The sequence below is a fragment of the Caretta caretta genome, chromosome 14 (genome assembly GCF_965140235.1).
Source record: "Caretta caretta isolate rCarCar2 chromosome 14, rCarCar1.hap1, whole genome shotgun sequence".
NCBI classification, from domain to species: domain Eukaryota; kingdom Metazoa; phylum Chordata; order Testudines; family Cheloniidae; genus Caretta; species Caretta caretta.
This window is the reverse complement of record NC_134219.1, coordinates 37,299,842-37,326,778: the sequence shown is the minus strand read 5'-3', so window position 1 is coordinate 37,326,778 and position 26,937 is coordinate 37,299,842. Positions and strand designations below refer to the sequence as shown.

Genomic DNA, 26,937 nt, shown 5'->3' with positions numbered 1-26,937 from the left:
TACAGACTGGCTCTGCTTCAAAGTCCACTGGAGTCAGCTGGAAGCTGGGATATCCAAAGGCACCGAAGGGAGCTAGACAATCAGCTTCTACCAACGGAGTTTATCTAAAGACCACTGGAAAGACTCACTCCGGCTGGAGTTTTCAATGGGGGCTGGTTCCCCAGCTGTCTGTGAAAGAGCCTTTCCTCTGACTTCATTGCGTTTGGAACAGGATAGTAGGTTGGGATTTTCAATTTGCAAAAGCCTCGTAATATGGGCTAAAATACTGTGCCCGTTGAAGTCAAAGACAAAACAGCCTTTGATTTCAATGGGGCCAGGGTGTCACTGCTGGTATTGAAGTTCCACTATTCACAGCGGGAAGTGAGAATTAAGATCTCTGAATTCCGTCTGGCCTTTGGGGAAATCTCCGTCCCAGGGCAGCATTCCTTCAGGCCTTAAGGCAATTAATCCATTACCTGGTATCTTAATCCTTCCCTGGAGTCGCTGCGCAATGTGGCTGTAAATTGAGTTTGTTGAGTTGCCTTCTCAGACACGGAAAGGCTGAAATAGGGACACCACCCAGCACAGAGTCATATGGTGAAAGGTCTTCAAAAGGGGTCAGTGCTGGCTAACATGAAGTGGGAAAACTGTTTGCTTCTTCCTTATGTTCCTGCAGTTTCTTGATAAAAATAGCACTTTCTTTCCAGGGAATTAACCAGCTGAGGTCTTTCATCATTTGCTTGAGTCCCAGGATGTCCTGAGAAGGGCCCGGTGCTGCCCAGGATGGACACAGCATGAGCATTAACCATCGAGATGGACGGTCAGGTTTTGAAGCATTTCTTCCTGTGGTAGAGAATTCAGCAGCTGGTGAATGGGGACGGATTCACAACACGCAGCACGGGGCAAGCTTCCTCCATCTGCTGCCTGGTTCCAACTTTCAGCCTTCACCATGGAATTGCACTTGCCAACACAGCACTGTTCAGCTGCAAAATGTCTGACCAGCTCTAGTCTGGACCTAGGCAGAGAGGAAATGAAGAATTAAGCCAATCACTTCGCTCGTGTTTGCGTTCAGGATTGTCCAGCGAAGAGAAAACTGCCATTACGACAAAGTGAGGTTGTGTTTGGACAAGCAAAGATCCGGTTGGTCTGGCTGGTTGTCCAGTAGCTGAACTCCGTGCAGATGGGACTAGGTTGACACTGGATGGCTCAGGCAGGGCGAGGTCAGTGCAGCCACCTCTGGGGTGGGGGCCGGGGGCTATTTACAGAGGGACCCCTCAGTCATTTGTAAAAAGCGAAGAAATGTGTGACATTGATGCAGGTGATGCCGAGGACTCGCCCACAATGCGGAGAGGAGGCAGCGGCTGTGAGCAGCGTGAGGGTTACTCAACAGTGGGTCAGAGTGGGGTGGAGCCGGGGGACAGCCATTGCTCCTCTTCAGCCAGTGGGAGGCAGATGCATCCGAACTGGTGGCAGAGGTGGGATCCCAGCTGGGGGTTTGCTCCGGGATGGGCACAGGCCGGCCAGGTGGGTCTGCACCCAGTGTCCCCTGCTGGCCCTCGGGCTCCCAGTTGGACGCCCAGGGTAGTTTGGGGACCGGGTGTGGGGATCCTAGAGGGGGCTCAGAGCCCGAAGATGGCAGGGCCAACGCTGCAGCCCAGCAGGGCATTGGCGGCTTCCAGGCACTCGCTCAGCCGGTCCCCTGAAATGAGAGGGGGGTACTGGAGAGACACCAGCCTGGGGAACAAGGGGAGGGCCTGGGGGAAAAGGGAACAGAGCTCACAGCATGTGGGGAACTGGCGTGGGGGTTGGGAAGCTGGGAATTAAAGGTGCTGAGGGGCGGGGCACAGAAACCCCAGAAGGGTGCTGGGATTGGGATGGGGAGAGGCTGAGGATGGGGGCTCTCGAGGGCTGGGCTGTGGGGCCCTGGGGGGCAGGAATCTCAGGAATGGGAGCCCTGGGACCCATGGGGCACAGGCTCTCAGGGCCCTGAAGGGGGCTGAGCTATGGGACATGGGGGGCAGGCTCATGGCTCTGGGCCGTGGGGACAGGGGCATGAGGATGGAGGTTCCTGGGGCCCAGGCTCAGGGGCCCCATGGGGCAGGGGCTCTCAGGGTCGAGACCCTGGACCCTGTCCCTGCCCCCCACCCCCCAGGCTCCCTTTCACCTGCTCAGTCCCGCACCCAGCCCACAGCCTTGGCCTCCAGCAGCTCGACTCGTCACGCTGCCCCACGGCCTGGCCGTGCAGCCAGACCATGGACAGCACTGTGGCCCAGATGCTGGGGGTCACGTCCTGTGTGGGGCGGGATAGAGACAGCCTGAGTCAGCGCCCAGCCTGGTCCCCTCCCCTGACTTCCATCCCTCACTCAGCCCTCCCCCTTCCCTAGGGACCCCCCACTCCATCCCCCCACCCCGACTCGGAGGGTTCCTATCGCCCCCGCTCCCCCTCCGTGGACCCTCTACCCAGATGCCCAGTGCCATGTCCAGGGAGTAGAGAGATGGCCTGAGACAGGGCCCAACCTGGGTGCCTCCACCTGGCCCTGGGCCCCCTCGATCCAATGCTCCGACCCCGTTAGGGGGTTCCCAGCCCGCTGATCTCGGCCCGTCTTGCCTACTGGGCTCCAGGTTCAGGGGACCTTTAATCCAGTCACCCTCAGACTACCCCCCCAATCTCATCTGGGAGCAGAGAACAGGCCCAACCCATGGCACCTGCCCCCGATCTCTCCCCTCTCCTCTGCACCCCCGCTCACCACACTGGGTATCCTCCCCCTGGCGTCGGTCTCGCTCACCCCCAGCACAGCAGCCAGATGGGGGTCCAGGTTCCACCAGACGTTGGCATTTTGCAGAGACACCAGCCTCAGCAAGGGAGACTCCTCCGGTGCCCGCTCTGGGGAGAGACACAGGGAGATGGGGCTGGCACAGGGTTGTGGGTACAGAACAGCGACATGGCCTGTCCAGGCTGGGGGACAGCCAACAACCTTAACTGTCACCCTCTGTGTGTCCTTAACTCTGTCCCTCCATGGGTGTCCTTAACCTGCTCTTCTGCACCCTTAACCCCACCACAGTCATCCTTAACTCTGCCCCTTCTTGCACCCATGGGATGACAATTAACTTTCAATCAGAGATAGGCACCCAACTCCCTGTGAATGTTCCTACACAGACATTAATTCCACGACCCCACGCTGTTTCTCAAACACAGTCTGACCCCGGGACCATCCCCCACTACAACCTGTGATACAGACCTACGTCCGGAGAGAGACACAAGAGTCTAAAGGGGTAGCGGGGGATGGGATGTTACAGAGTCTATATGATAGTATAGCCATGCATGGGCCAGGGTTACGGGGCAGAGTTAACGTTATCTGGGCTACAGTCACTTTGTATTTCCAGACTCTCCAAATACAGGTTTTAAGGTAACCTTCACTTTAAAATTTCTGCCTTTTGTGGGTTTCTTTGTTTATAAACCAGAAGGTGCCAATAAAGACTTTTGCCCCTGAACTCGCCTGTACAAACCTCCAAGCTCAGACCCAGCTTCACAAGGTTTTTTTTGCCTGGGAATTGCCCTCTGGGTTTATTTCACAGAAAACTGCTCAGAGACATTCCTGTTAGGAAAAACTACTGATCCCACCCCCCCGCCGCTCCCCACACACACCCTTAGCTCACTGACACAAACCTTACACCCCAAATTCCACCTTCACAGAGTTTTTTGCCTGAGGGTTTCCTTATTTTTTTATTCATTTTCTTTCAACATAATTTGCTTCACGACACAAAAAAAAACAGCCAAGAATTCCCCCTCCCTCAGTGACACAAAGGTTTTTCACCCAGGAATTTCCTTCGTTTTCTATGTCGTTTTTAAAGACTTGCACAGCTCCGTGACCTTCAGGGCACATGGGTCTCTAACCCGAAGAAGCGTCACCCTGGCGTTGGCCCACCCCCGGAGTCCTGACTCCCAGCCCCCTTCACCTTTCTGGGGTGCCGTCTCCGGTGGGGCCCTCTGATTGCAGGACTGTCTGCCCTTGGGTGGGGGGGCTGAGCTTTGGGAGGCCACAGAGCCAGGACAGGCGCTTGCGAGGGAGGAGATGGCCGGCGCTGGACTTTGGGAGCTGCAGGCATGCGTAGCAGTGGTACTCACGTGCCGCAGCCAAGTCACGGGACAAGCGCCCGAAGACAGACCCAGAGAAGCAAAGGGAGGGAAGAAAATTCCATCCCCCCGCCAGGCGCTTAGAGCCAACGCACTGCTGGGACCCCTCCTCCATACCCCCCAGCCCCTTTCCCCGAGATGGGACCTCCCCACACTCAGCCCCATCCTCCTCTCCCCACAGCTCCATCACAGGAAGGATCTCCCAGCTCCTGCCCCTTCCCCCCTGACTGCGACCCCCAGATCCAGTCCCCACAGCCCCATTCTTCTCCCACCAGCCAGGACCCCTCCTCCAGCCCCAATGGATGCAGGGGTGGGTGCTGCGCTCCATGGATGATGGCAGGATGCCGGGGGGCGAGAGGCCCCCTACTAGCCAGGTCTGCTCATGACAGCAATGTGCCCGCCCCTCCTGTCCCGGCCTCTATCTGGGTTGGTCTGTCTGTCTGACTGGGTCTGTTTCTCTCTCTGTGTCTCTCCGTCCTGTCCCCGTCTGGGTCTGTCGGCTGATTCTCGGTCTCTGTCCCTGTCTGACTCTGGGTCTCTGCATGCCTGTCTGCTTCTGTCCGTCTGTCTGGCACAGGTCCCACTCTTCTGGCTGGGGGGGGGACACCCCCCGTGCGCTAGTCCCCGTCTCACCCTGCCAGCGCCCCTGCTCTCCCCATGCCCCGGAGGTTTGGGGATTGGGGTCGCCGTTGCCCTGGAGCAGGGAAGGGACAGCACAGCCCCCGGGAGTCAGGGGGGCAAGGAGAGGGCCAAAGGGACATTATCCCGTAAACATGACGCCCTCCGCATGCCCCTTCTGGGTCCCCCCTCTTACACTGGGATCCCCTCCGTGCTAGGATCCCTCCCTGAATTGCCCCCCTCCCTGGCACCAGGTTCCCCCTCCCACCCGAGTTCCCCCCACATGCTGGGTCCCCCCGTGGCACCAGGAGCCCCAGCCCCTTCGGGGGTTACCTGCCAGCGGGACATCCCGTCTCACCAGCAGCCCCTGCACCAGCTGCCCCCGCTCCATGTCCACCCCCACGTAGGCCGTGAGGGAGCAGACGACCCCCAAGCTCAGGCTGGCCTCCACTGCCCAGCGCCCGTCCCCCTCCGACCCCGTGCCCACGGCCCCCTCCAGCTCCAGCAGCAGCGACTTGGCAGCCAGCCGCTGAACGGGCAGCCTGTGCCAGGGAGAGAGATTCACGGGGTCAGCCCTGGACGCCTGGGTTCCAGCCGCTGCGGGGTGGGGAGCAGGGTCTAGCGGGATTGGGGTGGGTGGGTGCCAGGACTCCTGGGTTCTATCCTCGCCCCAGGAAGGGAGTGGGGTCTAGTGGTCACAGAAGGGGGCTGGTCCCATCCTGTCTCTGTTCTGCTGGGGTGAGGACGTGGGGAGGCAGGACCCAGCTACCTGGGGTGGGGGATGGGAGCCAGGGGAGCATTGCTGTCACCTGTCTCCATCCTGTGGCTGCAGAGAGAACTGCAGCGTCTCCTTGTAGGTCTGGTCCTGGATGCGGTACTGCAGGGTGATGCCCCCCATGGGAATGTCTGGGGGCTGCGGGGAAAGAAAGGTGGTCAGAGGTGGAATGCAAGGGGGGAGAAGATGCCCTGGGACCCCTCAGACCCAGCTTACAGAACAAAGGGGGCAAATACACCCAATTAACACCAGTTGGAGGGGCTGGCTTCGTAAGCCCAATGGCCGGCATTAGGGTCCAGAGATAACAATCCCCATTGAGCTCAATGGGGCTGGGGTAGCACAGAGACTTCCAGCCCAGTGGCTATCATTAGAGGTCAGAGTTATCAATCCCCACTGAGGTCTCGTCTACACGACATACTTTGGTAGAATTACATCGCTCAGGGGCATGAAAAATCCACACCCATGAGCGGCGTAGTTACACCGACCGTAGCCCCCCGTGCAGACAGTGCTACGTTGGCGGGAGATGAACATTTGTAGTGTAGACCGGCCCTGAGACCAATGCAGCCAGGCTAGTACAGAGACCTGCAGCCTAATGGCCACCGTGAGAGGTCAGATTTATCAATTCCCATTCAGATCAATGGGGCTGGGGTAACACAGAGACCCCTGGCCCAATGGCCATCGTAAGGGGTCAGAGTTAACTCTCCCCATTCAGAACAATGGGGCTGGGGTAGCACAGGGAGCTCTAGCCAATGGCCATCGTTAGGGGTCAGAGTTATCGCCCAGGAGGGGACTGTGGGGCTCCTGCCTCAGTCACTGACCCCAAGTCCTGGGGGCATCCCAGTGCGGGGACCTCACTCTCTCACCTGGGGCAACCCGCGGAGCTGGGCGTAGACAAGGCACCGCTGCCCAGCAAAGATCACCTCAGGGTCCCAGTGCAGCAGCTCGGCCTGCATCCCAGGGGGCAGATCCCAGCTCAGTGAGATCCCAGTCACCGCTGGCTGCATGGCCCACTTCAGAGACTGCAGCACCTGGCGGGGGACCGGCCCAGTCCCCGATGCCGAAGGAGAAGCACCTGCTGGGGGGCAGAGACTGGATTGGGAGGGACAGAGCTGGTGGGGCCCATCCAGTGCTCTGGGGGGGGGGGGGGCAGGGCAGTTGGAGAGGGGCCAGTAGGGCTGGCTGGACTGGGGGGGGCTCCCCATGCTGGCGGGGCTGGGAGGCAGGGTGAGGCAAAGGGTTGGGCAGATGCTGGGCACTATGGTGGTGGGGGGCCACATGATGGCAATGCTTATGGGGTTAGGCACCCCCAGTTACCTGTGGGTCCCCCAGTGATGCTGCACCTCTGCAATGATGTCCTGGGTGTTCTCTGCCTCCTCGTCCGTAAACACGAACAGCTGAGCAGGGGAGAGACACTGTCAGAGCCGGGGACCCCAACCCCCCCAGAAACACCCCCACCCTGTTGGGAACGGGAGCAGGCCCCCGGAGAGTCTGCCCCACTGACCCTCCCAGAGACCCCCAGCCCCATCCCTCCCCTCCCAGAGATCTCCCCTGAGGGGCTGACAGATAGGGACTGCTGACCTCCCCTATCTCTGTGACCCCCAACCCCTAGGCATGACCCCAACCCCCACCCATCACCTGTTCACCAGCCCCTGGAGACAAGAACCCACCGACTGCTGTGGGCACTTTTCCAGGAGCTCCCTGCTGACCCCCCACCAGTGACCTCCCTGCCCCTCCCGGCTGCAGGGCACCCCCCAGAGCTAGGCACAGCACAAAGCGCTGCCCCTCCCAGCTCTATACAGAGGTACCCCCCGCCCCCAGCAGTTGCTACCTACCACGCCCTGCTCACACCCCCAGAGGCACCGGCCCCCCATCTGGCCCAGAAACCCAGGCCCACTCCGAGCAACCTCTTGGCCCCGCTCGGCTGCCCCACAGGGCTCCCAGCCCCTCTCCGATCCCCTCTCCCAGGGTCTCCCCCTTGAACAGCTGAGGGGAGTGGGGGGTGGGGGGAGGGAGGGCTGGCAAGGAGGCGCCTGTAATGGCGTATGGCCCACAGCAACAGCTGGGAGCAAACACCCCATGGGCGGCAGCGGGGCACTGGGAGTGGGGGGGGGCTCAGAGTTACTGCAGAGAATCCTTCCCAGGGGGCTGGCTGGGGGGGTCTCGCCCCCATCCTCTGGGCAAGCTGACCCCCACGTGTGGGGTGGGGAAGGGATTTTCCCCTGGCTCAGACTGGCAGAGACCCTAGGGGGTTGGTCTCCCTCAGCAGCCTGGGGCACTCACTGCTTTGAACCAGAGCAACTGGGGGGTGTCGCTGTGACCTGACGCCTGTAACTCAGGGTTTGGGGGTGCCGGTGACTCAGCCTGAGGGGCGGGGCTGTCCCCGGGGGGAGCGAGGGGCTGAGCAGTGTCACGGGGGGGGATTGCGGGCGAGGAGCTGGGGCCTGATGAGATGATCATGATGTTCCCTTCGGTCCTGAAAGTCTGTCCCCGCAGGCCCGCATCCCCCTCTGCGACCCCCCACATCACCCCTCGGCCCCACAATCACTCTCCAAGCCCTCCCCAGGATGCCCCTCCGGCTGGCCCCGGCGCCCCGGTACCTGGCATGGGTGCCCGTCCCGGCAGGGGCTGCGGTAAATGGCTCGTAGCGGCTCCAAGATCTCGGTGCCCCCCAGGTGAGCCTGGAGCAGCTGGAGGCGCTGCAGGGACTCGGCCTTGGTCTGCTGGGTATTCTCCACGCTCTGCCTGCGGGGGGCGCCGACAGGTCTGGGGCTGGGACAGCCGGAGCCAGGGACACCCTGCCCCCAGCCAGCCCTACCCCCTCACCCACCGACACCCCTGTCCCCTAACCAGCCCTGCCCCCAACCCACAGACACACCCTGTCCCATAACCAGCCCTGCCCCCTAACCAAGAGACACCCTCTGTCCACTAACCAGCCTTGCCTCCTAAACCAGCCAGCCCCGTCCCTGCCCTTCGGACTCACGGGTAGAAGGACTCGAACTCAGACCCAAAGCCATAGATGTTGAAATAACAGCCCAGGGGCAAACTCTTCAACAGGAGGACCAGGGTCTCCTGGGGACAGACAGACGGATGGAGAGTCAGCCCCATGGGCCCAGCCAGCCTGGGCTGCTCCCCCGGGCCCATCTAGTGCAGCCTCCCGCCTTGCCGTGCCTTGGTGCTGTTGATGCGCTGTCGGGAGAGGTCTCTGCCGTCCAGGAGGCAGGCCACGCTGCCGGAGCGGCCCAGCAGGAGGACGAACTCCCCGGCTGGCTCTGGGCCGGCACCGCCTCGGGCACTCTGGGCAGCAGGGTCATCATCACGGCCGGGTCGCCCATCAGGGAGCCTGCAGGGAGATGGGGGCCAGTCCCCAAATGGGGTGGGCGTGGGGTCGAGCCCCTGTGAGCCGCCCCTCAGAGCCCCATGACTGCCCCCAGAGACCCACCCCCAATGCTCTGTCCCTCCCCGCACACCACCCTCCTCCTAGATCCTCCAATCCCAATACCCAGCCCTGTCAGCACCTCGAACTGCCCTAGAGACCCACCCCCACTGCTCTGTCCCTCCCCCACCCCCTCTCTCCTTAGATCCCCCCACCCCCAATACCCAGCCCCCCAGGGCCTGCTCGCCCATACCCAGTTCTCCCCCATGCCTCCCAAACCTGCAGTGCTCCCCAGTGCCCACCTGCTCCCAGACACCCTGCCCTGCCAATGCCAGCTCTGCCAAGACCCCCCGCTCCTGTCCCCTGACCCTCGCCTGCCCCCAGATTCCTCCAGCACCCACCTACATCAGTCCTAGGACCCCCCATTCCCCCATCATCCCCCTCATTGCCCCGTGCCCCCCCCCGATCCCATGTCACCGCTCAGCACCTACCTCACCCTCCCCAGATCCCCACCCCATGGATCCCCCTCTGCGCCCCCGCCCAGGGGTAGTAGGGGTCAGGATCCCCTCCCGCACCTGGCTCGGCTCCGGGCAGCCGGGCCTCCAGCACCGCGCTGGGTTTGTGTGGCTCCGTGTAATACACCAGCAGCTCCAACTCCCTGTCCCACCGGGGGGCCTGGGCCAGCGACACCTGGGGGGCGACAGACACACAGTCACCTCCACACGGGTCCTGGGGGGGCAGGGTCCCGCTGGCTCTTGCGCTCGGCTCGGCACCCCCCAATGGAGACGGGGGGGGCAGACCGTGGGAACGCTGGCTGCCCCCCCGGTTAGGTGGAGAGAAAAGAAGGAAGAACAACCCCAAAGGCCAACGCGGGAATTTGGATTTTCCTGGTGAAAAATTGCAAAAATTTGACATTTGGGGGGGGCTAAATCTTTCCAATTTGGGGGTGACATTTTCCTGGTCCCCCCACCTCCACTTACTTCCACTGAGAAACAAGGCGAGGGAAAATCCCAGACACTAAAGACTTACAGAGCCCAGTGACTGCCAGGGATTTCATCCCCAAACTGGCAGATTTCCACCTGTCCAGATTTTCCCCAGAGAAATTAGGAAATTCCCCAAATCCGTTGGAGTCGCTCAATTCCCCCACCCCCATAATCACCCAAAGAGTCTGGCCCATGCTCCCCCTTTCGGGACCCACCCCCTGCCCTACACCACATCTCTCACCCCCTGGGACCCCCCCGCCCCCCGCCCACAGCCCCTTTCCTTGAACCCACCCCTCGCCCCAGAACCCTCCCCCCTGCCCCACCCCCAGCACCCTCCTCCCAGTGGGGATGGCCGGGACCCAGGTGTCCGGATGAGCCCTTACCTGGGCAGTGGTGGTCCCTGGCTGTATAGCTCAGGGGGCTGAGGGGGCAGTTGGAGAGCAGTGGATGCTGTGGGGCGACTGCAGCATGGCGCTTAGGCTCAGGGTGTAGGACAGCTCCCCATGGAGGACCCGCGGGACCTCCTGGGTGATGTTCTCCCCATCCCACCCTGCAGAGAGAGACCCAGGGGTGAAGGCCAGGGGGCTGGGAGAGTGGGGGGAAGGATGGGGAGTATGAGGTATTGGGGGTGTATTGGGCTGGGATATCAGGGGATTTCAGGATGGCTGGGGTGGGTCACATACATTAGGGCAGGGACTGCAGACCCTGGGGGGGGCACTTGCCACAGGGAACACAGTTGTGGCCTATTGGGCATTATGAGGGCTATGTGGGTCTTTCAGTGTGGGGTACATAGAAGGGGCTATGGAGATTTCAGGGAGTTACAGACTGCGGGATCACTCACCATGGGGTGTGTAGCTGGGGTTCTGGGGGCTATGTGGTACAGGGAGCTATGCGGGATCTAGGCCACCAATAGGCCTGGTTTCAACATGAGGCATGTCAAAAGGGGTGCAGCATGGCTGGAAGCACACAGCTGGGGTACAGGGGAGTATGGGGGGGATCTGTGGGTCTCACTGGACGGCGTGTAGCGAGGCTGCAGGGGGATCTGTGGGTCTCACCGTGGGCCTGTAGCGAGGGTGCAGCACAGTTGGCAGCACGTAGCGGGCGGCCCCATCATGCTCCAGCAGCAGCTCATAGGTGTAGCTCAGGGTCAGCATCGCCTCCTCCCCGGGGGACAAATTCCCCAGAGAGCAGCTGAACATGTCGCCCCCGGCCTCCTCCTGCTGCAGCAGGAACGAGCTCTGCCCCCCGGCCAGCGCATCCCCATGCAGCTCCTGTGCCTGCCAGGAAAGATGGGGTCACCCTGAGATCCCCTTGACATCCCCCTGCCAGCACGTTCCCATACAGCTCCTGTGCCTGCTGGAGAGATGGGCTCACCTCCAGATCCCCCTGCCCCCCAAGATCCCCTGCCCTCCTGACGAGCACATCCCTGGACAGCTCATGCACCTGCCGGGAGAGATGGGGTCACCCCGAGATCCCCCCAGCCCGGCCCCCTCCTCTCTCCCCCCCGGGACCCCTGCCCCCCAGCACCTGTCTCTTCTCCTGGAGCTGGGCCTGGATGCAGGCCCCCCGCAGCCAGGCCTGGAAGGCATCGACAGCCGCCTCAGCGTCCACGGGGAACTTGAACACCGCCTCCACGGGCCCCAGCTCCTTGTTCCTGTGGAGCAGCTGGCAGCCCACGTCCGCCACAAAGCCTCGGATCAACACCGACACTGAGCTGTGGTGCAGGGGCACTGGGGGGAGGGGGATATCGGCTACAGACCCCCCATGGGCACGGGGGGGAGGAGCCATGTCAGCCATGGGGCCACCCTCCCCCTCACGGCACCGTCCCCCGCAGCCCTGACTCACCCGGCTCCTTGGAATCATAGAATATAAGGGTTGGAAGGGACCCCAGAAGGTCATCTAGTCCAACCCCCTGCTCGAAGCAGGACCAATTCCCAGTTAAATCATCCCAGCCAGGCCTTTGTCAAGCCTGACCTTAAAAACCTCTGAGGAAGGAGATTCTACCACCTCCCTAGGTAACGCATTCCAGTGTTTCACCACCCTCTTAGTGAAAAAGTTTTTCCAAATATCCAATCTAAACCTCCCCCACTGCAACTTGAGACCATTACTCCTCGTTCTGTCATCTGATACCATTGAGAACAGTCTAGAGCCATCCTCTTTGGAACCCCCTTTCAGGTAGTTGAAAGCAGCTATCAAATCCCCCCTCATTCTTCTCTTCTGCAGGCTAAACAATCCCAGCTCCCTCAGCCTCTCCTCATAACTCATGTGTTCCAGACCCCTAATCATTTTTGTTGCCCTTCGCTGGACTCTCTCCAATTTATCCACATCCTTCTTGAAGTGTGGGGCCCAAAACTGGACTCAGTACTCCAGATGAAGCCTCACCAATGTCGAATAGAGGGGAACGATCACGTCCCTCGATCTGCTCGCTATGCCCCTACTTATACATCCCAAAATGCCATTGGCCTTCTTGGCAACAAGGGCACACTGCTGACTCATATCCAGCTTCTTGTCCACTGTCACCCCTAGGTCCTTTTCCGCAGAACTGCTGCCTAGCCATTCGGTCCCTAGTCTGTAGCTGTGCATTGGGTTCTTCCGTCCTAAGTGCAGGACCCTGCACTTATCCTTATTGAACCTCATCAGATTTCTTTTGGCCCAATCCTCCAATTTGTCTAGGTCCTTCTGTATCCTATCCCTCCCCTCCAGCGTATCTACCACTCCTCCCAGTTTAGTATCATCCGCAAATTTGCTGAGAGTGCAATCCACACCATCCTCCAGATCATTTATGAAGATATTGAACAAAACCGGACCCAGGACCGACCCTTGGGGCACTCCACTTGATACCGGCTGCCAACTAGACATGGAGCCATTGATAACTACCCGTTGAGCCCGACAATCTAGCCAGCTTTCTACCCACCTTATAGTGCATTCTTCCAGCCCATACTTCCTTAACTTGCTGACAAGAATACTGTGGGAGACCGTGTCAAAAGCTTTGCTAAAGTCAAGAAACAATACATCCACTGCTTTTCCTTCATCCACAGAACCAGTAATCTCATCATAGAAGGCGATTAGATTAGTCAGGCATGACCTTCCCTTGGTGAATCCATGCTGGCTGTTCCTGATCACTTTCCTCTCATGCAAGTGCTTCAGGATTGATTCTTTGAGGACCTGCTCCATGATTTTTCCAGGGACTGAGGTGAGGCTGACTGGCCTGTAGTTCCCAGGATCCTCCTTCTTCCCTTTTTTAAAGATTGGCACTACATTAGCCTTTTTCCAGTCATCCGGGACTTCCCCGGTTCGCCACGAGTTTTCAAAGATAATGGCCAATGGCTCTGCAATCACAGCCGCCAATTCCTTTAGCACTCTCGGATGCAACTTGTCCGGCCCCATGGACTTGTGCACGTCCAGCTTTTCTAAATAGTCCCTAACCACCTCTATCTCCACAGAGGGCTGGCCATCTCTTCCCCATTTTGCGATGCCCAGCGCAGCAGTCTGGGAGCTGACCTTATTAGTGAAAACAGAGGCAAAAAAAGCATTGAGTACATTAGCTTTTTCCACATCCTCCGTCACTAGGTTGCCTCCCTCATTCAGTAAGGGGCCCACATTTTCCTTGGCTTTCTTCTTGTTGCCAACATACCTGAAGAAACCCTTCTTGTTACTCTTGACATCTCTGGCTAGCTGCAGCTCTAGGTGCGATTTGGCCCTCCTAATTTCATTCCTACATGCCCGAGCAATATTTTTATACTCTTCCCTGGTCATATGTCCAACCTTCCACTTCTTGTAAGCCTCTTTTTTATGTTTAAGATCCGCTAGGATTTCACCATTAAGCCAAGCTGGTCGCCTGCCATATTTACTATTCTTTCGACTCATCGGGATGGTTTGTCCCTGTAACCTCAACAGGGATTCCTTGAAATACAGCCAGCTCTCCTGGACTCGTTTCCCCTTCAAGTTAGTCCCCCAGGGGATCCTGGCCATCCGTTCCCTGAGGGAGTCGAAGTCTGCTTTCCTGAAGTCCAGGGTCCGTATCCTGCTGCTTACCTTTCTTCCCTGCGTCAGGATCCTGAACTCAACCAACTCATGGTCACTGCCTCCCAGATTCCCATCCACTTTTGCTTCCCCCACTAATTCTACCCAGTTTGTGAGCAGCAGGTCAAGAAAAGCGCCCCCCCTAGTTGGCTCCTCTAACACTTGCGCCAGGAAATTGTCCCCTACGCTTTCCAAAAACTTCCTGGATTGTCTATGCACCGCTGTATTGCTCTCCCAGCAGATATCAGGAAAATTAAAGTCACCCATGAGAATCAGGGCATGCGATCTAGTAGCTTCCATGAGCTGTCGGAAGCAAGCCTTATCTACCACATCCCCCTGGTCCGGTGGTCTATAGCAGACTCCCACCACTCCATCACTCTTGTTGCACACACTTCTAAACTTAATCCAGAGACACTCAGGTTTTTCTGCAGTTTCGTACCGGAGCTCTGAGCAGTCATACTGCTCCCTTACATACAGTGCTACTCCCCCACCTTTTCCACTCCTTCCTGGGTCGTGCGCCTTCCATACAAATTGCCTTGAACAGCAACAAGGCCTTCCACCCCTGTGGGGAGCTCTTCCTCAGCCTGATTTCAGCTCGGCCTGCCCTTCTTGGGTTTCTATGGTCTTCTATGTCCCCTTCCTTAGGGACGGTGAGAGAACCCAGTCCTACCCTGGACTCCAGGTTTTGACCCAACGCCGTCTACTGAACAGCTCGATCTGCTTCTGTACTTTTGCTGCTGTTTTCCCTTGTTTCCTCTCAGGTGGGGCTCACTTGGTCATCAATTTGGCCTAGCTCCAGGCTTGGCAACGACAGGCCAAGCCACCCTGTTAGATACCTAGGATGGTTCTAGACTATTCTCAGTGGTGGAAGAGGACAGGACAAGGAGTAATGGTCTCAAGTTGCAGTGGGGGAGGTTTAGGTTGGATATTAGGAAAAACTTTTTCACTAGGAGGGTGGTGAAACACTGGAATGCGTTGCCTAGGGAGGTGGTGGAATCTCCTTCCTTAGAAGTTTTTAAGGTCAGGCTTGACAAAGCCCTGGCTGGGATGATTTAATTGGGGATTGGTCCTGCTTTTGAGCAGGGGGTTGGACTAGATGACTTCCTGAGGTCCCTTCCAACCCTGATATTCTAAGATTCTATGATGCCCTCCTCCTTCAAATCCGGTCCAACCCGGCTGACAGGTTTGTTGAGGGGATGGTGAAACCCCATTGCTGATCAGAAGGAGGTTAGAGTCCGTTCTCTAGGAGCTGAAGGTTCATTTATCCTGCTGCGGGAAGTGGAGCTAGAGAGCGGAGATGTTATGTGAATGAGACTGCATGATGCAGTTGAAGACTGAGGGACAGGAGCCTCCTCCCAGAAACTCTCCCAGCCAGGCTATACTGCAGGAATCCCATTTCTCCCCCAAGAGACCAATTGAAGTCAATGGCTCTTAGCTCCATGAGGGAGCGGGGTCTTCCCTCTCAGCCTTTTTGAGAACTAGCACTGCTTGGTTTCCTAGGACAAGGTGACCTGTCCTCACTGTTCCCTGAGGTGGCTCAGCTTCTGACTGCACCCATCTGGGAGGCTGTCACACTACCCCAGGGCCTAGAAGACACGGGGGGAGGAGGCTTCTCTGCATGTCAGACACTGAGAGCCCATAGAAGGGCCAAAGGAAGAATAAAGGGCAGGAGATGTAGCTAGCCCTGAGCCTCTGTCCCATCCTCACCGCCTCAAATGTGGAGCTTCCTGAGCTTCAGTTGGGCAGACAGTCTGTAGCCCTGACACAAAGGTCCTTCTGCATCATATGGGGCAGGAAGATCTCTGCCTGCGAGCAAAGGGAATGGGATGGGGGTGAGATCAAGGAAAGAGGGGAGGGGTATGGGTGTGAGGGAAAGAACTCCTGCCCCACATGAAGGAATTTGGGGGACCGAGAGAAGGACCCAGCTCCACAGAGAGGGGAGAGAGTTTCTGTGAGTGCCAGGGGCCTCCATTTCCGCTTCCACTAGCTCCCCATTTACAGTGAGACAGAGCAGTACCTGCAGCAGGGAGCAGGAGTTGCTGAACAGGGAGGGGAACCTTTAAGAGCATCAGATGAGCCACAGCCCTTGCAGCGCCTCGGGCATCTGGCACAAGTGCTGGATGATGTGGAGCTGGCACATGACCTTGGCTGTGACATCCTCGTGCTGCAGGGGAACGAGAACATGTCAGAGACTGAGACACTCCCCAGGAATCAGGGAGGATTAAGGGCACCTGGAACCAGCGCCATCATTTCCACCCAGCAGCTGCTCATGTCTGAGTGGTGGATTCACCCTCCTGATCCCCAGGATGGAGGCTTGCTCTCCTCTCTAGTGACCTCCAGTGCCAACCCCGCTCCTTGTAGGGTGAGCTCCTGCCACCTCCCCATCAGTGCCCCTGACAGCTGTTCCACCTCCAACCCACCTGGGGACACTGCTCAAGTTCGTAGAACCCTCTCCTCCATCCCTACCTCCATCCCCACCCAGGTAGGGCAGGAAGGGGGCTCTAGCAGGGTGGCGGGGGGCAGGAGGGATTCTGGCAGCAGTGAAGTGGGATGGGGAGAGGTTGAGACCTTTCCCCAAGTCACCCCAGTGACAAAAGCTGAAGCCACAGGATGGCAGCCCCGGGGAACAGGGCAGGTCAGCAGCCCCTGCTGACTAAATACTCCCGTTTTCTCTACAGTGGGTCCAGCCCTACCAGCAGCGAGACCAGCTTTCCATGCCCATGTGCCTCAGCCCTTCCTGGTCAGTCGCCACCACCAGTCAGTTCTTGGCCTCGCAGACTGCCAGGGATGGGAGCAACTCTAGATGGTGGCTCGGGTGACATGGACACTAGGCCATGGAGAAATGAGTGCAGGTCTGTGGGGCAGGAAAGGTTCACAGAGGGCACTAAGGGGACTCTCCTGCTCTTCCCAGGAGTGATAGCAGAACACCTAAGAACAGAAGTCTATGAAGTCCAGAAGCCCCCACTAGGCTCCTTGGTCCCGGGCCAGCGAATGGCGATAGGATGGAAATGAGGCCCTGGGCCCCACCCCAAGCTCCTGAGTCTATTGCAGCTACTTACCGTGTCCCCCATCAGTTGCTGGGCTTCCTCCAGGAGGGATTAGACTAGCACCAGCCCAGCCTGGCTGACAAGCAGCAGGGGGTCGTGGATGGCCAGTACCGCTGTCTGGAGGAAGTATCTTCTCTGCGCCTTCGAGAAGAATTTTCCAAAGACCTAAAACCAAGAGGACACGAGGCTCCAGCAGATTGCCCAGAGCCAGCCTCCAAGTCCTGGCGGTACAATGGCATCACCGTCCAGTGGCCCAAAGGGAGGGTAAGAGAGCTGCTGCAGCCAAGGCAGTTCATTCCCCAAGAGGCTTTCAGGGTCCCATGGCTCAGGGAAGCCCCTTTATTAAAAGATCGCAGATGCTCAGTGACCAAAGCCTCCAGTGACTCTTTCTGGAGGGCAATTTATCTCAGGGGCCATGATAGGCTGGAAATGGATCTCTAATGTGTGTGAGCAGGCCCACTCTACTGTGCAGGGCACAGAGATGACAAGGGACCCTATATTGCTTCCAGCAGAGAGATCTCCTGCACCTCAGGGGCGAGAGGAGTGTGCGTACGTGTGGGGCGAGTGGCAGGGGGTTGGAGCTGACAGACCAAAGGTCTCTTCCCCCCAACTTAGTGATTTCTCTAGTGGCTGGGTATGGCCTCTGCAGCTCCTTGGTTTCTTCCAAGGGGAATCCAATCTGCAACATGACAAGGATAAGGAGACTCATGTCCCAGTCCCCATCACAGGCACTCCTAGGAGACTTTTCTTCTGCTGCAGCAATTCAGCTTGTGGGAGGCGGGACAGGCTCACACAGTCTCTCTCATGGGGCGTCTGTAGAGCAGCATTCTGTAGATGCCCTTGTCAATCCAGGAGCCATTCCAAGGCCTCCTCTGTGATGTTGTACAAATAACCCATTTCACCTTTGACTCCCGTCTGTGTTATGGTGTTATGGTGTGTTCAAAGGTTTGAATATTCTCACCACAGTTGTGAGATGGGGTGGGGGTGGGGGGCAGGTCTTTGATTTTCTACTTATTCAGCAAGTAGCCGCAACTTGGGTCAGTGACAATCCGTTTCTTTGGAACAGTGGCTAAGGTCTAGATACTCTGCCATTCCCTGGCCGGGTCTGGAAACATGAGTGGGGCGCATGTGGTCCATATTGGCTCTGGAGCTCACTGTGTCCCCTACCCAGTTCCCAGGTTGGGGCATACTGCTTCCTGACCGGCAATGGAATTGGGCTAAGCCCACCTCCTTTCTGTGCTTCTACAGGGTGCAGGGAATTAAACAAGGGTCTGATCAAGCAATAGTGACTGACCCAGTGCTCTTCTCTCAGACACTTGAGATCAGCCAGGGGGACAAGGAGCAGAGAGACACCCAGAGCCACAATCCTATATTAACTCACCCACCCAGGGATTCTCCTTATGCCACGTAGCAATGGATCCATGTAAGACACTGAAATCATGGCAACTAGTGAAGTTCCAATGTGGGACCTTTTGCACCAGCCTGTCCCACTGGTTGCTGGATGAGGAACTCTGAGCTGGAAATAAGGAGTGGGCTCTTTTCCTGTCTCCAGGAGGCATCCACTGCAGGGAACCCAGCCAGCCCCGCTCCCTGGACTGTGTCATGCCCTGGCACAGTGCCCTTACCTCCCCCACTCTGGCTGTGTTCTTGTAGCCCAGGAGCTTGCTATCCTGGTGCCAGTCGTAGCACCACAGATCTTCTGCCTCATGTATGGTCAGGCCTGGAAGAGAGAGAGAGAGAGAGAGAGAGAGAGAGACTTTTATCATTCTGGTTGCAGTTTCTGTGTCCTTCCAATCCCATTGGTGACTCCACAGTGGAGTGGAGAAGAACAGAGGCAGAGAGAGACTTGTCCTCCAGCTGGGGTCAGTCTGAGAGAAATTGCCTGGGGTCCCATTATTCATCTGTGGTCAGTCTCAGTCCCCTATTGGGCTCCGTGTCCCAGCTGGGTTCCTTAGCCCTCTGTTGGAGCATCAGTTGGTAGAGCCTGTAAGTCCCCTCCCTGGCCTGCCGGCTGATGTCCTTGTCTGGGTCACTGACAAACAGAGCCAGCTGGGCCACATGGTGCCCCATCCTAGGGAACTTGGCTGAGATCTAATGGAAGGGAGAGGAGAGGGGACTCCATCAGCATTTTCCTGTCAGCTCCCTGTCCTCCCTGGGCCAGAAGGCTCCTTCCCCTTAACTCTTCTGCAGGAGATGCTGGGGGAGAGGAGCTTGAGATCAACCCTTCATTTGCTCTGCTGCCAAGGGAGCCAGGAGCTGCTTTGGGATGCCAAGCAGGGGCTGGAGCATGGTCCCCTTAAAGGCCCAGGGACAACACTTAACCAGGACAAGAAGAACTTGACTCAAGCCTAGCTCAGTCCCTGCTCTGACTCTGCCTCCCCATGAAGAACACTCCTAAGCCACAGCCCCTGTAGCAGCAGATCCTACAGCCGGTTGGAGCCAGCCCGCCTACGCCTGGAGTCAGGAAGCTGGGGTCAGAGGTCACTTACGTCAAACTCAGGGAGGGTGACTGTGTATCTCAGCAGGGCTGTGCTGCTCCGAATGGCCCTGGCTCTCTCCTGGGACATCCTGGACACGATCCAGAAGCTGACATGCTGTGGGGAAAGGAGGCAGGTCAGACTCAATGGCCACGTGCACATGCTTTGCAAATAAGCCCCAGCCCCAGGGGCCTGAGACATTCTGTGCAGGGGGGAATATCTGAGTCATTGATGGCAGAGCTGTAGAAGGGGATTCTTTCCCTCGGACGCAGCTTCTACCCTGCAGGACACAACTTGTCAATGTCTCTCTAGATTGGGACAATGTTTGGTGTCGCAGCTGGTCTCATCCTCCCAGAACTCCTGATTCCTGAACAGTTCACCAGAAAGGAGACTGAAGCCTTGCCCTTCCCTGCTACGCAAATCCTTGGGGGGATGTAGGGAGTGACTGAGAGCACAATCCCCCTGGGAATTTCAGAGCAGATCAGAGGGAAGGGCTGATTCCCTGGACTCCTCCTGTTTCTCTAGGAAGGAGCATGTGCCTCTTCTCTGAGAACCATCTCCCAAATCTATGGTGTGTGTGTGTTGGAGCGGCGGGGGAAGGGTGGGTTTTCAGACTCTCACTCCCCAAGATAGCCAGGGGCCCCGTGGTTAGTGTTCCACAGAACCAGGCAGAGTTCTGGCTTGAAGTCCCAGCTCCTTCCTCTGTCCCTCAAGAAGGAAGGACCTGATACTGCATTTCACTGACCTCCCCAACCAAGGACGGCCCACTGGGGACCCTGCTAGGAGGACAGAGTAGAAAATGGATCTTCCAGTCTCTCCTTATCAGTCCCCCAAAGAGTTAAGGTAAAATTGGTCCCCAGCCCTCCTTATGGGGCTCACCTCCTAGATGTAGAGGAGCCTGTCTGTGTCTGGGGACTCTGCCATCAGGTTCCTCAGCATGGCATTCAGGACCTCTGGCATGACTTTGTGCAGAGCCTGCAAAGCATAGGTCAGGGTTAGGGAAACTGGGCCTACCCCTGCCACAGGACAGGAAGAGGGGTCTCTGGGAAGCACTGTGGAGATTCCCAAACACATATCCTGACCTCTCTCATTCACATATAACTGCAGGCAATTTGCAAGAATTGATGACAACTGGATCTTCGAACCATGAGCTTAGCAGGTCTTTGCAGAGGGCCTTGTAGGCAGAAGAGTATGAAACAGCCAAGTTGCTGCGGATGGAAGCTGGGCTGCTGGGCAAAACACGGCATAAGAAAGAAAGAAAGAAAGAAAGAAAGAAAGAAAGAAAGAAAGAAAGAAAGAAAGAAAGAAAGAAAGAAATCCCACAGTAACAGATAATCTCTTAGCTGCTGGAGGGAAGGATGCAACCTTGCAGCTTGTTCCATCTCTGCCTACTCCACCCCTAAATCTGGAGCTCCAGCAAATCAAGGGAGCAGGGACCAAGGACCACTCTGGAAGAGTAGGAGGATGGAGGAGGATGTACCTGGATGCGAGCGGTGTCCCTCTCAGTCCCAGGGTGAAGACGGAGTGAAGGGCAAGTCACAAGAGGTGGGTCTCTAGGTCTGGCTCAAGGGCAGGTTTCATGGTGCTGGCAAGAGAGAGGAGTTGGTATTAGACTGTGCAGTACGGGGGTGGGACTGTCGCCAACATGGACACGGAACCACAGGAATATAGGCACAGGCTGGCAAGGATGGAAACTGAGACACTGAGCTCGGAAATGACAAGGCCAAGGCGTCACAGACAGACAGTGTCAGGACAGGAATAGCTCCTGTTCCCTGGAGCCTGCTGCCCATCCTGTATCTGAGCCTGGGAGTGAGCCCCTCCCCAAGGCCCCTGTAATGTTATTTTAGTGAAAAGAACAGCCCAGCCAGGACAGAGTGAACCTTCCCACCCCACCATCTCTGCCAGAGGAGCCACTCTTGGGAGGTGACCTGGGAGGGGGAGGGACAGTGACTGCCAGCCTTGGGCCTGAGCAGCACTCGGGTTAGGGGAGACGGCGGCAGGGCGGGGTGCGGCTCTCTCGGTACCTGAGGTTGCTCACTGCAGTCAGAAAGTTGGCGAGGACGGCACAGGGTGGAGAGTCATTGGGAAGCTCCTCAATGAGCTCCTGTGAGACATGAAGGAGACAAAGGGCTGTGTGAGATTCAGGCCCGACTAACACCTCCCAGTGAGGAGATAACACAGCCAGTGCCCCACGTGGCCAGCAGGATCCCCCACCACCTCCCGCTCCTCCGATTCCTTCCTGCCCATCAAATTTGTCCCCTTTCCAGGATTCCTGCCCAGCTCAGTCCCAATCCCCTTCTTTCCTCCTCCCTATCAAAACAGCCCCCATTCAGCACCATCCCAACTACTGAGCTGGGACCATGTGATTCCTTGTCCTCCAGTCTCAGCTGCCCTCCAGCCCCACAATTCCCCCACTGCCCACTACCCACCAATCTCAGAATTTCTCCCTTCTCTTCTCCCCAGTCTTCAGCCCCAGCAATCCCTGCCCTCTGCTGCTCCCTCCAACACCACCCAGCCCCCACCCATTAGCCCGGCCATACCCCTGCCAATCCCATGTCTCTCTCCTCCCTCCAGCTGCCGTATGGCGTGTCTCACTCACCATGATCCTCTTCACCACAGCCGCCTTGCAGCAGTGCGGCTCCAGCGTGTCCTCCTCTCTCTCCCGTGCAGCCAGACATGCGGGGTAGATGGCCTGAAGGAACAGGAGCTGCTGCCCCTCATCCTGTACCCACCAGGAGTGGGGTATAGCGAGAGAGAACCTGTTAGCTAGGGACCTTCCTTCCCCACCCACACCAGCTCCAGGGCTCAGGCCTCAATGGGGGATTGTGGGGACCCGCCTATTGACCAAATCCCCCACGCCTCCTACACAAGCAGGATCAGGAACTGGGACAGTGCCTGTGGGGGGAGACGACCTCAGCTGTTGTGGGACAAACACCCCCATATTGGGGGTCCCACATCATGGATGTAAAAGGGCCCCATTAGGGGTGGTGGATCATGAGGGACAAGACCCTCGGCAGGGGGTGGGGATGCTGGGAAGGGACAAGACAATCTTGATTCCAGCCCAGGTGGGGAACATTTGTACCTTTTCTCTGTACTGGAGCTGCTCTCTGATGACCTTGGGAGCAGCTTCATCTGTAGCCATGTCCACCCCTTCCTCCTGCTCCAAATCCCTGGGGGTTCCTGCACCAGAGAGAGAAGGTAACAGGGTGATGCCTGCTGCCACTTGGGGGAAGGACAGAGGTGTGGTGGGGAGATCAGGATTAAAAACCCCCCTTCCAACCTCAGTCACCCAGGGCAGATGGGGCCCCACACTTCCCTCTCAGGGATGCCTTCAGCCCCCAACAACTTCAGAAACCCCTAGCAGAGAGCCCCCCCTCCACTGTCCAGGACTCCAGGGGAGGTGCCTACTCCCCCAGCCCCGGAGCAGCAAGGACCAAAGTGGCAGCAGCTCTTGATGCCCCGACCCCCAGTTCCCCGTGCGGAAGGGGCAGCTGTGTGACTGCTGCTGCTGTCAGTGGGGTTCCCGTGGCTCAGACCAGACACTTGGGCTGGGGACCCCCCCACATATCACTGGGAGAGCGTCTGGGCCCAGGGTGTTCACATCCTGTCCTCAGCCCTCCCAGAGCGCAGCCTGGCTCCTCACCTGGAACAAAGCAGTGGCATCCATTGGCCTGGCTGCTGCCAGAGGCCCAGGTGCTGCCGCTGTCCCATTCTGAGCTGCCGGTGCTGGGACAGGGACCTTCCCCCTCCTGGCCGGCGGGGGCTGGAAGGTCCTCAGTAAGCGGGCAGGGCGATGCCTCCTGATGGGAACGAGGGCTGGGCTCCTGGGGCCGCTGCTGCCCACACAACAAGCCCCAGAGCCACCCTGCCCGGCACCCCTTCTGGGCTGGATCCTGTCTGCAAAACCGCATCCTGGGCCAGCTCCATTTGGGCTTGTTTGGGACCTCTCCCAGCTCAGCGCCTGCGCCGGGAGCTGGTTTCCTTTTCCAGAAGGCTGGGCACTTCCGCTGTCTGGCCTGGACAGGAGCTGCTTCCCTGGAAGATGGCAGCTGCTTCCCTCAGGCTCTGGGGCCACCTGCAGAGCCTTTCTTCTGAACACCCTCAGGAGCCTGGCCATCCTGCAACCAAGCGAGGAGCAGGTCTGAGTTTGGGCTCAAGGCAGCCTTTCACTCATGGGCCTTTTCTGTCCCTCTTCATCCCTGCTCCAACCACAGCAGCCCCTTCTCCCCCAACAGGTGTGCAGGGAGTGCCATCTACACACACTGGCAGGAGTTCATTGCATGATCTGCTCCCAACATTCACCCTCATCATCCCTGCTGCTGCAATGTCCAGGAAGTCTCATTCTTTTAGATCAATGCGGTCAGTCCCAAAGACCATCGGTTACTCTGGACAAGTAGCCCCCTCCTGTCATCCAGGCCACACTCCCGCCCAGGCTAGAGAAGGAACAGAACCCAGGAGTCCAGACTTCTCCTGGGAAACCATTCCCCACATCAAAGTCACAAATACCCTAGGCACAGGAAGACCAGGGCACTCCTCCTTCCCCATTGATTTCCATGCTCAGCAGCTCACAGGGTCTGGCCCAGCTCAGAGACTCTCAGCCGGGGGAACAGTGTCCCACAAGGGAAGAGCTGGGAGCCCCAATGCTGGAACCTTTCCAAACACACTGGAGACGGCTCTGGAGAAGCTCCTGCCTGGTCTGAGAGTGAGGGGCTCTTGGGGGCTGTTTGCAAATGAAATCCCCCTTTGGAGATATTCTCTCCCCCTGTTTCTGCCTCTCCCCATTCAGACAGGGGAAGCCACCAAGGAACCCTAATGCCAATCACTTGCTCTCGGTGATGGTATGATGGATGGTGGATGTTCAGGGTCAGCAGACGTCCCTCGCCCTCCTCCTCACTCTCCAAGCCCAAGGCAGGCTGGAGAGGATGGTGACCTCAGGAGTTACCCTGCCCAGCCAGCAGGCAGGGTGATGACACGAGGGCGATCCACTGGCTGTGAAAACAAGAGTCTGTCTGATTGCCAAGGGACGGAGAAACTCAGCCAGCAGCAGGGGGGTGCAGAACACGGCCTCTGGGGTGGAGATGTCAGCACCTCCAGGATCCTGACATCCCAGCACTTTACACACCTTCCTGGAGCCTCCCAACCCCGCTGGGCTGTAGCAATGGGACCCCAACCCTACTGACGGCAAACGGGCCTCAGCTACCTGCTCAGGGTCACACTGAGTGTCAGAGCCATGGATGGACCCCTTCACTAACCACTGCCGCACACTCCCTCCCACAGCTGGCAATTGCAACCAGGCCCTAATGTCTGGTCCCCCTGCCTTTGAGAGGGAGTGTCACTCCTGGTTCCATTGCTGCCTATTGATCTGTGGGACTTTGGGCAAGTTTATCCTCCTCTCTATGGCTCTCTGGGACTCACATCCCTGAATGGGCTTTAAAAAAGACAATGGTTAAAGTTTGGCCCCAATTAGTTCTTGTTTCTCTAGACTAGCCATTTTACAAAGTTTAGAATTCTTGACAATCAACACCTGGAAACATCCCTTTCTCCTTGGCAGATGGCTTTAACAGACCTCACTGCTGCCTGGAGTTAGAGAACTGACCCTATTCCCATTGGACCTACCCAAGGTGTCACACAGCAAAGCAGTGACAGAGCCAGAAAGAGAAGCCAACAGTCCTGACTCCTGTTCTCACGAGCAGACAACAAACCCAACTTCCCCCTCTTCCCCCCGGAGGCAGGGATAGAGCCCAGGAAATAAGGTGTGAAAATTGTAATGGAAACTGTTTTCTGTCAGAAATTCTATTCAGACTAAACCACTGTGTTTCTTGAAATCATAACAAGTAGGATAGCTCAGTGATTTGAGCATTGGCCTGTTAAATCCAGGATGAAAATTCTTTTCAAAAATATTTGTTTGCAAAACAAGAGCATCTCCTGTTCTTCACAGTGCATTAAACTGTCTCGTCTTACGCAAAGGGGAGACACTCTGATCTAGAAAATTAAATGAAATGCTTGAGTCTGAGCTAAGTAGTTGCTGCTCTTCACAATTTTAAAATAATAAAATACAAATAAAATAGAATATTAGGTCATAATTGGATGTGGCTCAGTGTGATAGGACACCCCCTAGTCTGCTCTGCTCCGAGTGACACTCTGCAGTGGATCCCCAGCATCCACCCATGGCGAGGTAGGTGGGAGAGGATTGTTATTCGTACTTGACAGAAGGAGAAACGAAGGCTGAGAAAGGAACAGGGACTTGTCTTAGCTGATGCAGCCAGTCAGTAGCAGGGTTGCTCTCAAATGAGCTACAGACCAACAATTGTTCATAGGAATTATTCAGCAAGTATTTGAGAAGAATTGGAATGTTAGAGAGGATCATGAACTGCTCTGAGAGAATTAATGGAGAGCAGCATCCACATTGGTCAGACATATAACTGGTTGTGACTTATTTGCTTGGTCATAAAAGAGAACAACAAAGAGCAGAGTTTCCTCCCTGTCAATAGCCCCCTCCTCAGCCAATCAAGGTTGAGGGGGGTGGGAGGCTAAGGGTTCTCACCAAATAGCCCAAAGAATGGCCCAGGTCACCACCGAGGGGATCACTCTCGAAGCACAATTCCAGTCTCACCTCTCTATGAGGGCCTCCCACAACCCCCCCCCCGGCCCCCGTTCCACACACAGAGCTCCTGGTGGTGGGAAAAGAGCAGAGGAAAAGAACAAAGGAAGCAAGAAGAGAAAGGTAGGAGGGACAGAGGAAAAGGGAAAACAAAAAGGAGAAACCCCAATGTCCCCAGGAATTCTAAGGGACAAAGTCCTACATTGGGAATATAATGCTGCCACCTCAATCTAGTGTTTTCCTTTCCTAGAATTCAGCCGGCACCTGATGAATCAGACTGAACAGGTTCCAAACCTCTCCGAGGCTCTTACCTTCTGTCAAGCTTCCTTTCCCACTCTGAATTCTAGGGTACGGATGCGGGGACCTGCATGAAAACCTCCTAAGCTTACTTTTACCAGCTTAGGTTAAAACTTCCCCAAGGTACAAATTATTTTACCCTTTGCCCTTGGACTTCCACTGCCACCACCAAACGTTTATCTGGGTTTATTTTATTAGGAAAGTGTTGTTTGGAAACATCTTTCCCCCCAAAATCCTCCCAACCCTTGCACCCCGCTTCCGGAGGAAGGTTTGGTAAAAATACTCACCAATTTGCATAGGTGACCACAGACCCAAACCCTTGGATCTTAAGAACAATGAAAAAAGCATTCAGTTCTTGAAAAGAAGAATTTTAATAGAAGTAACAATAAAAAAGAAGTAACAATAAAAAGAATCACCTCTGTAAAATCAGGATGGTAAATACCTTACAGGGTAAGTAGATTCAAAACATAGAGAATCCCTCTAGGCAAAACCTTAAGTTACAAAAAGACACACAGACAGGAATATCCATTCAATTCAGCACACCTTAATTTCTCAGCCATTTAAAGAAACCATAATCTAACGTATCTCTAGCTAGATTACTTACTAAATTCTAAGACTCCATTGCTGTT

At 56.9% G+C, this 26,937-nt stretch overlaps 1 protein-coding gene across 1 annotated transcript; it reads right to left on the bottom strand.

Annotated features, from left to right (window-relative positions):
* Window positions 1–1,598: 1,598 nt before the first annotated feature.
* LOC142068952 (von Willebrand factor A domain-containing protein 5A-like) lies at window positions 1,599–22,552 on the bottom strand. The gene is made up of 16 exons (XM_075119070.1): window positions 22,493–22,552; window positions 21,435–21,514; window positions 11,391–11,577; window positions 11,238–11,306; window positions 10,919–11,140; window positions 9,377–9,570; window positions 8,676–8,847; window positions 8,488–8,576; window positions 8,105–8,249; window positions 6,848–6,901; window positions 6,371–6,535; window positions 5,542–5,645; window positions 5,066–5,274; window positions 2,727–2,863; window positions 2,160–2,269; window positions 1,599–1,713 (listed from the first exon to the last, which is right to left on the bottom strand). The coding sequence occupies exons 1-16, from the start codon at window positions 22,550–22,552 to the stop codon at window positions 1,599–1,601; spliced, it is 2,112 nt and encodes a 703-aa protein (XP_074975171.1).
* Between the last annotated feature and the right edge of the window lie 4,385 nt (window positions 22,553–26,937).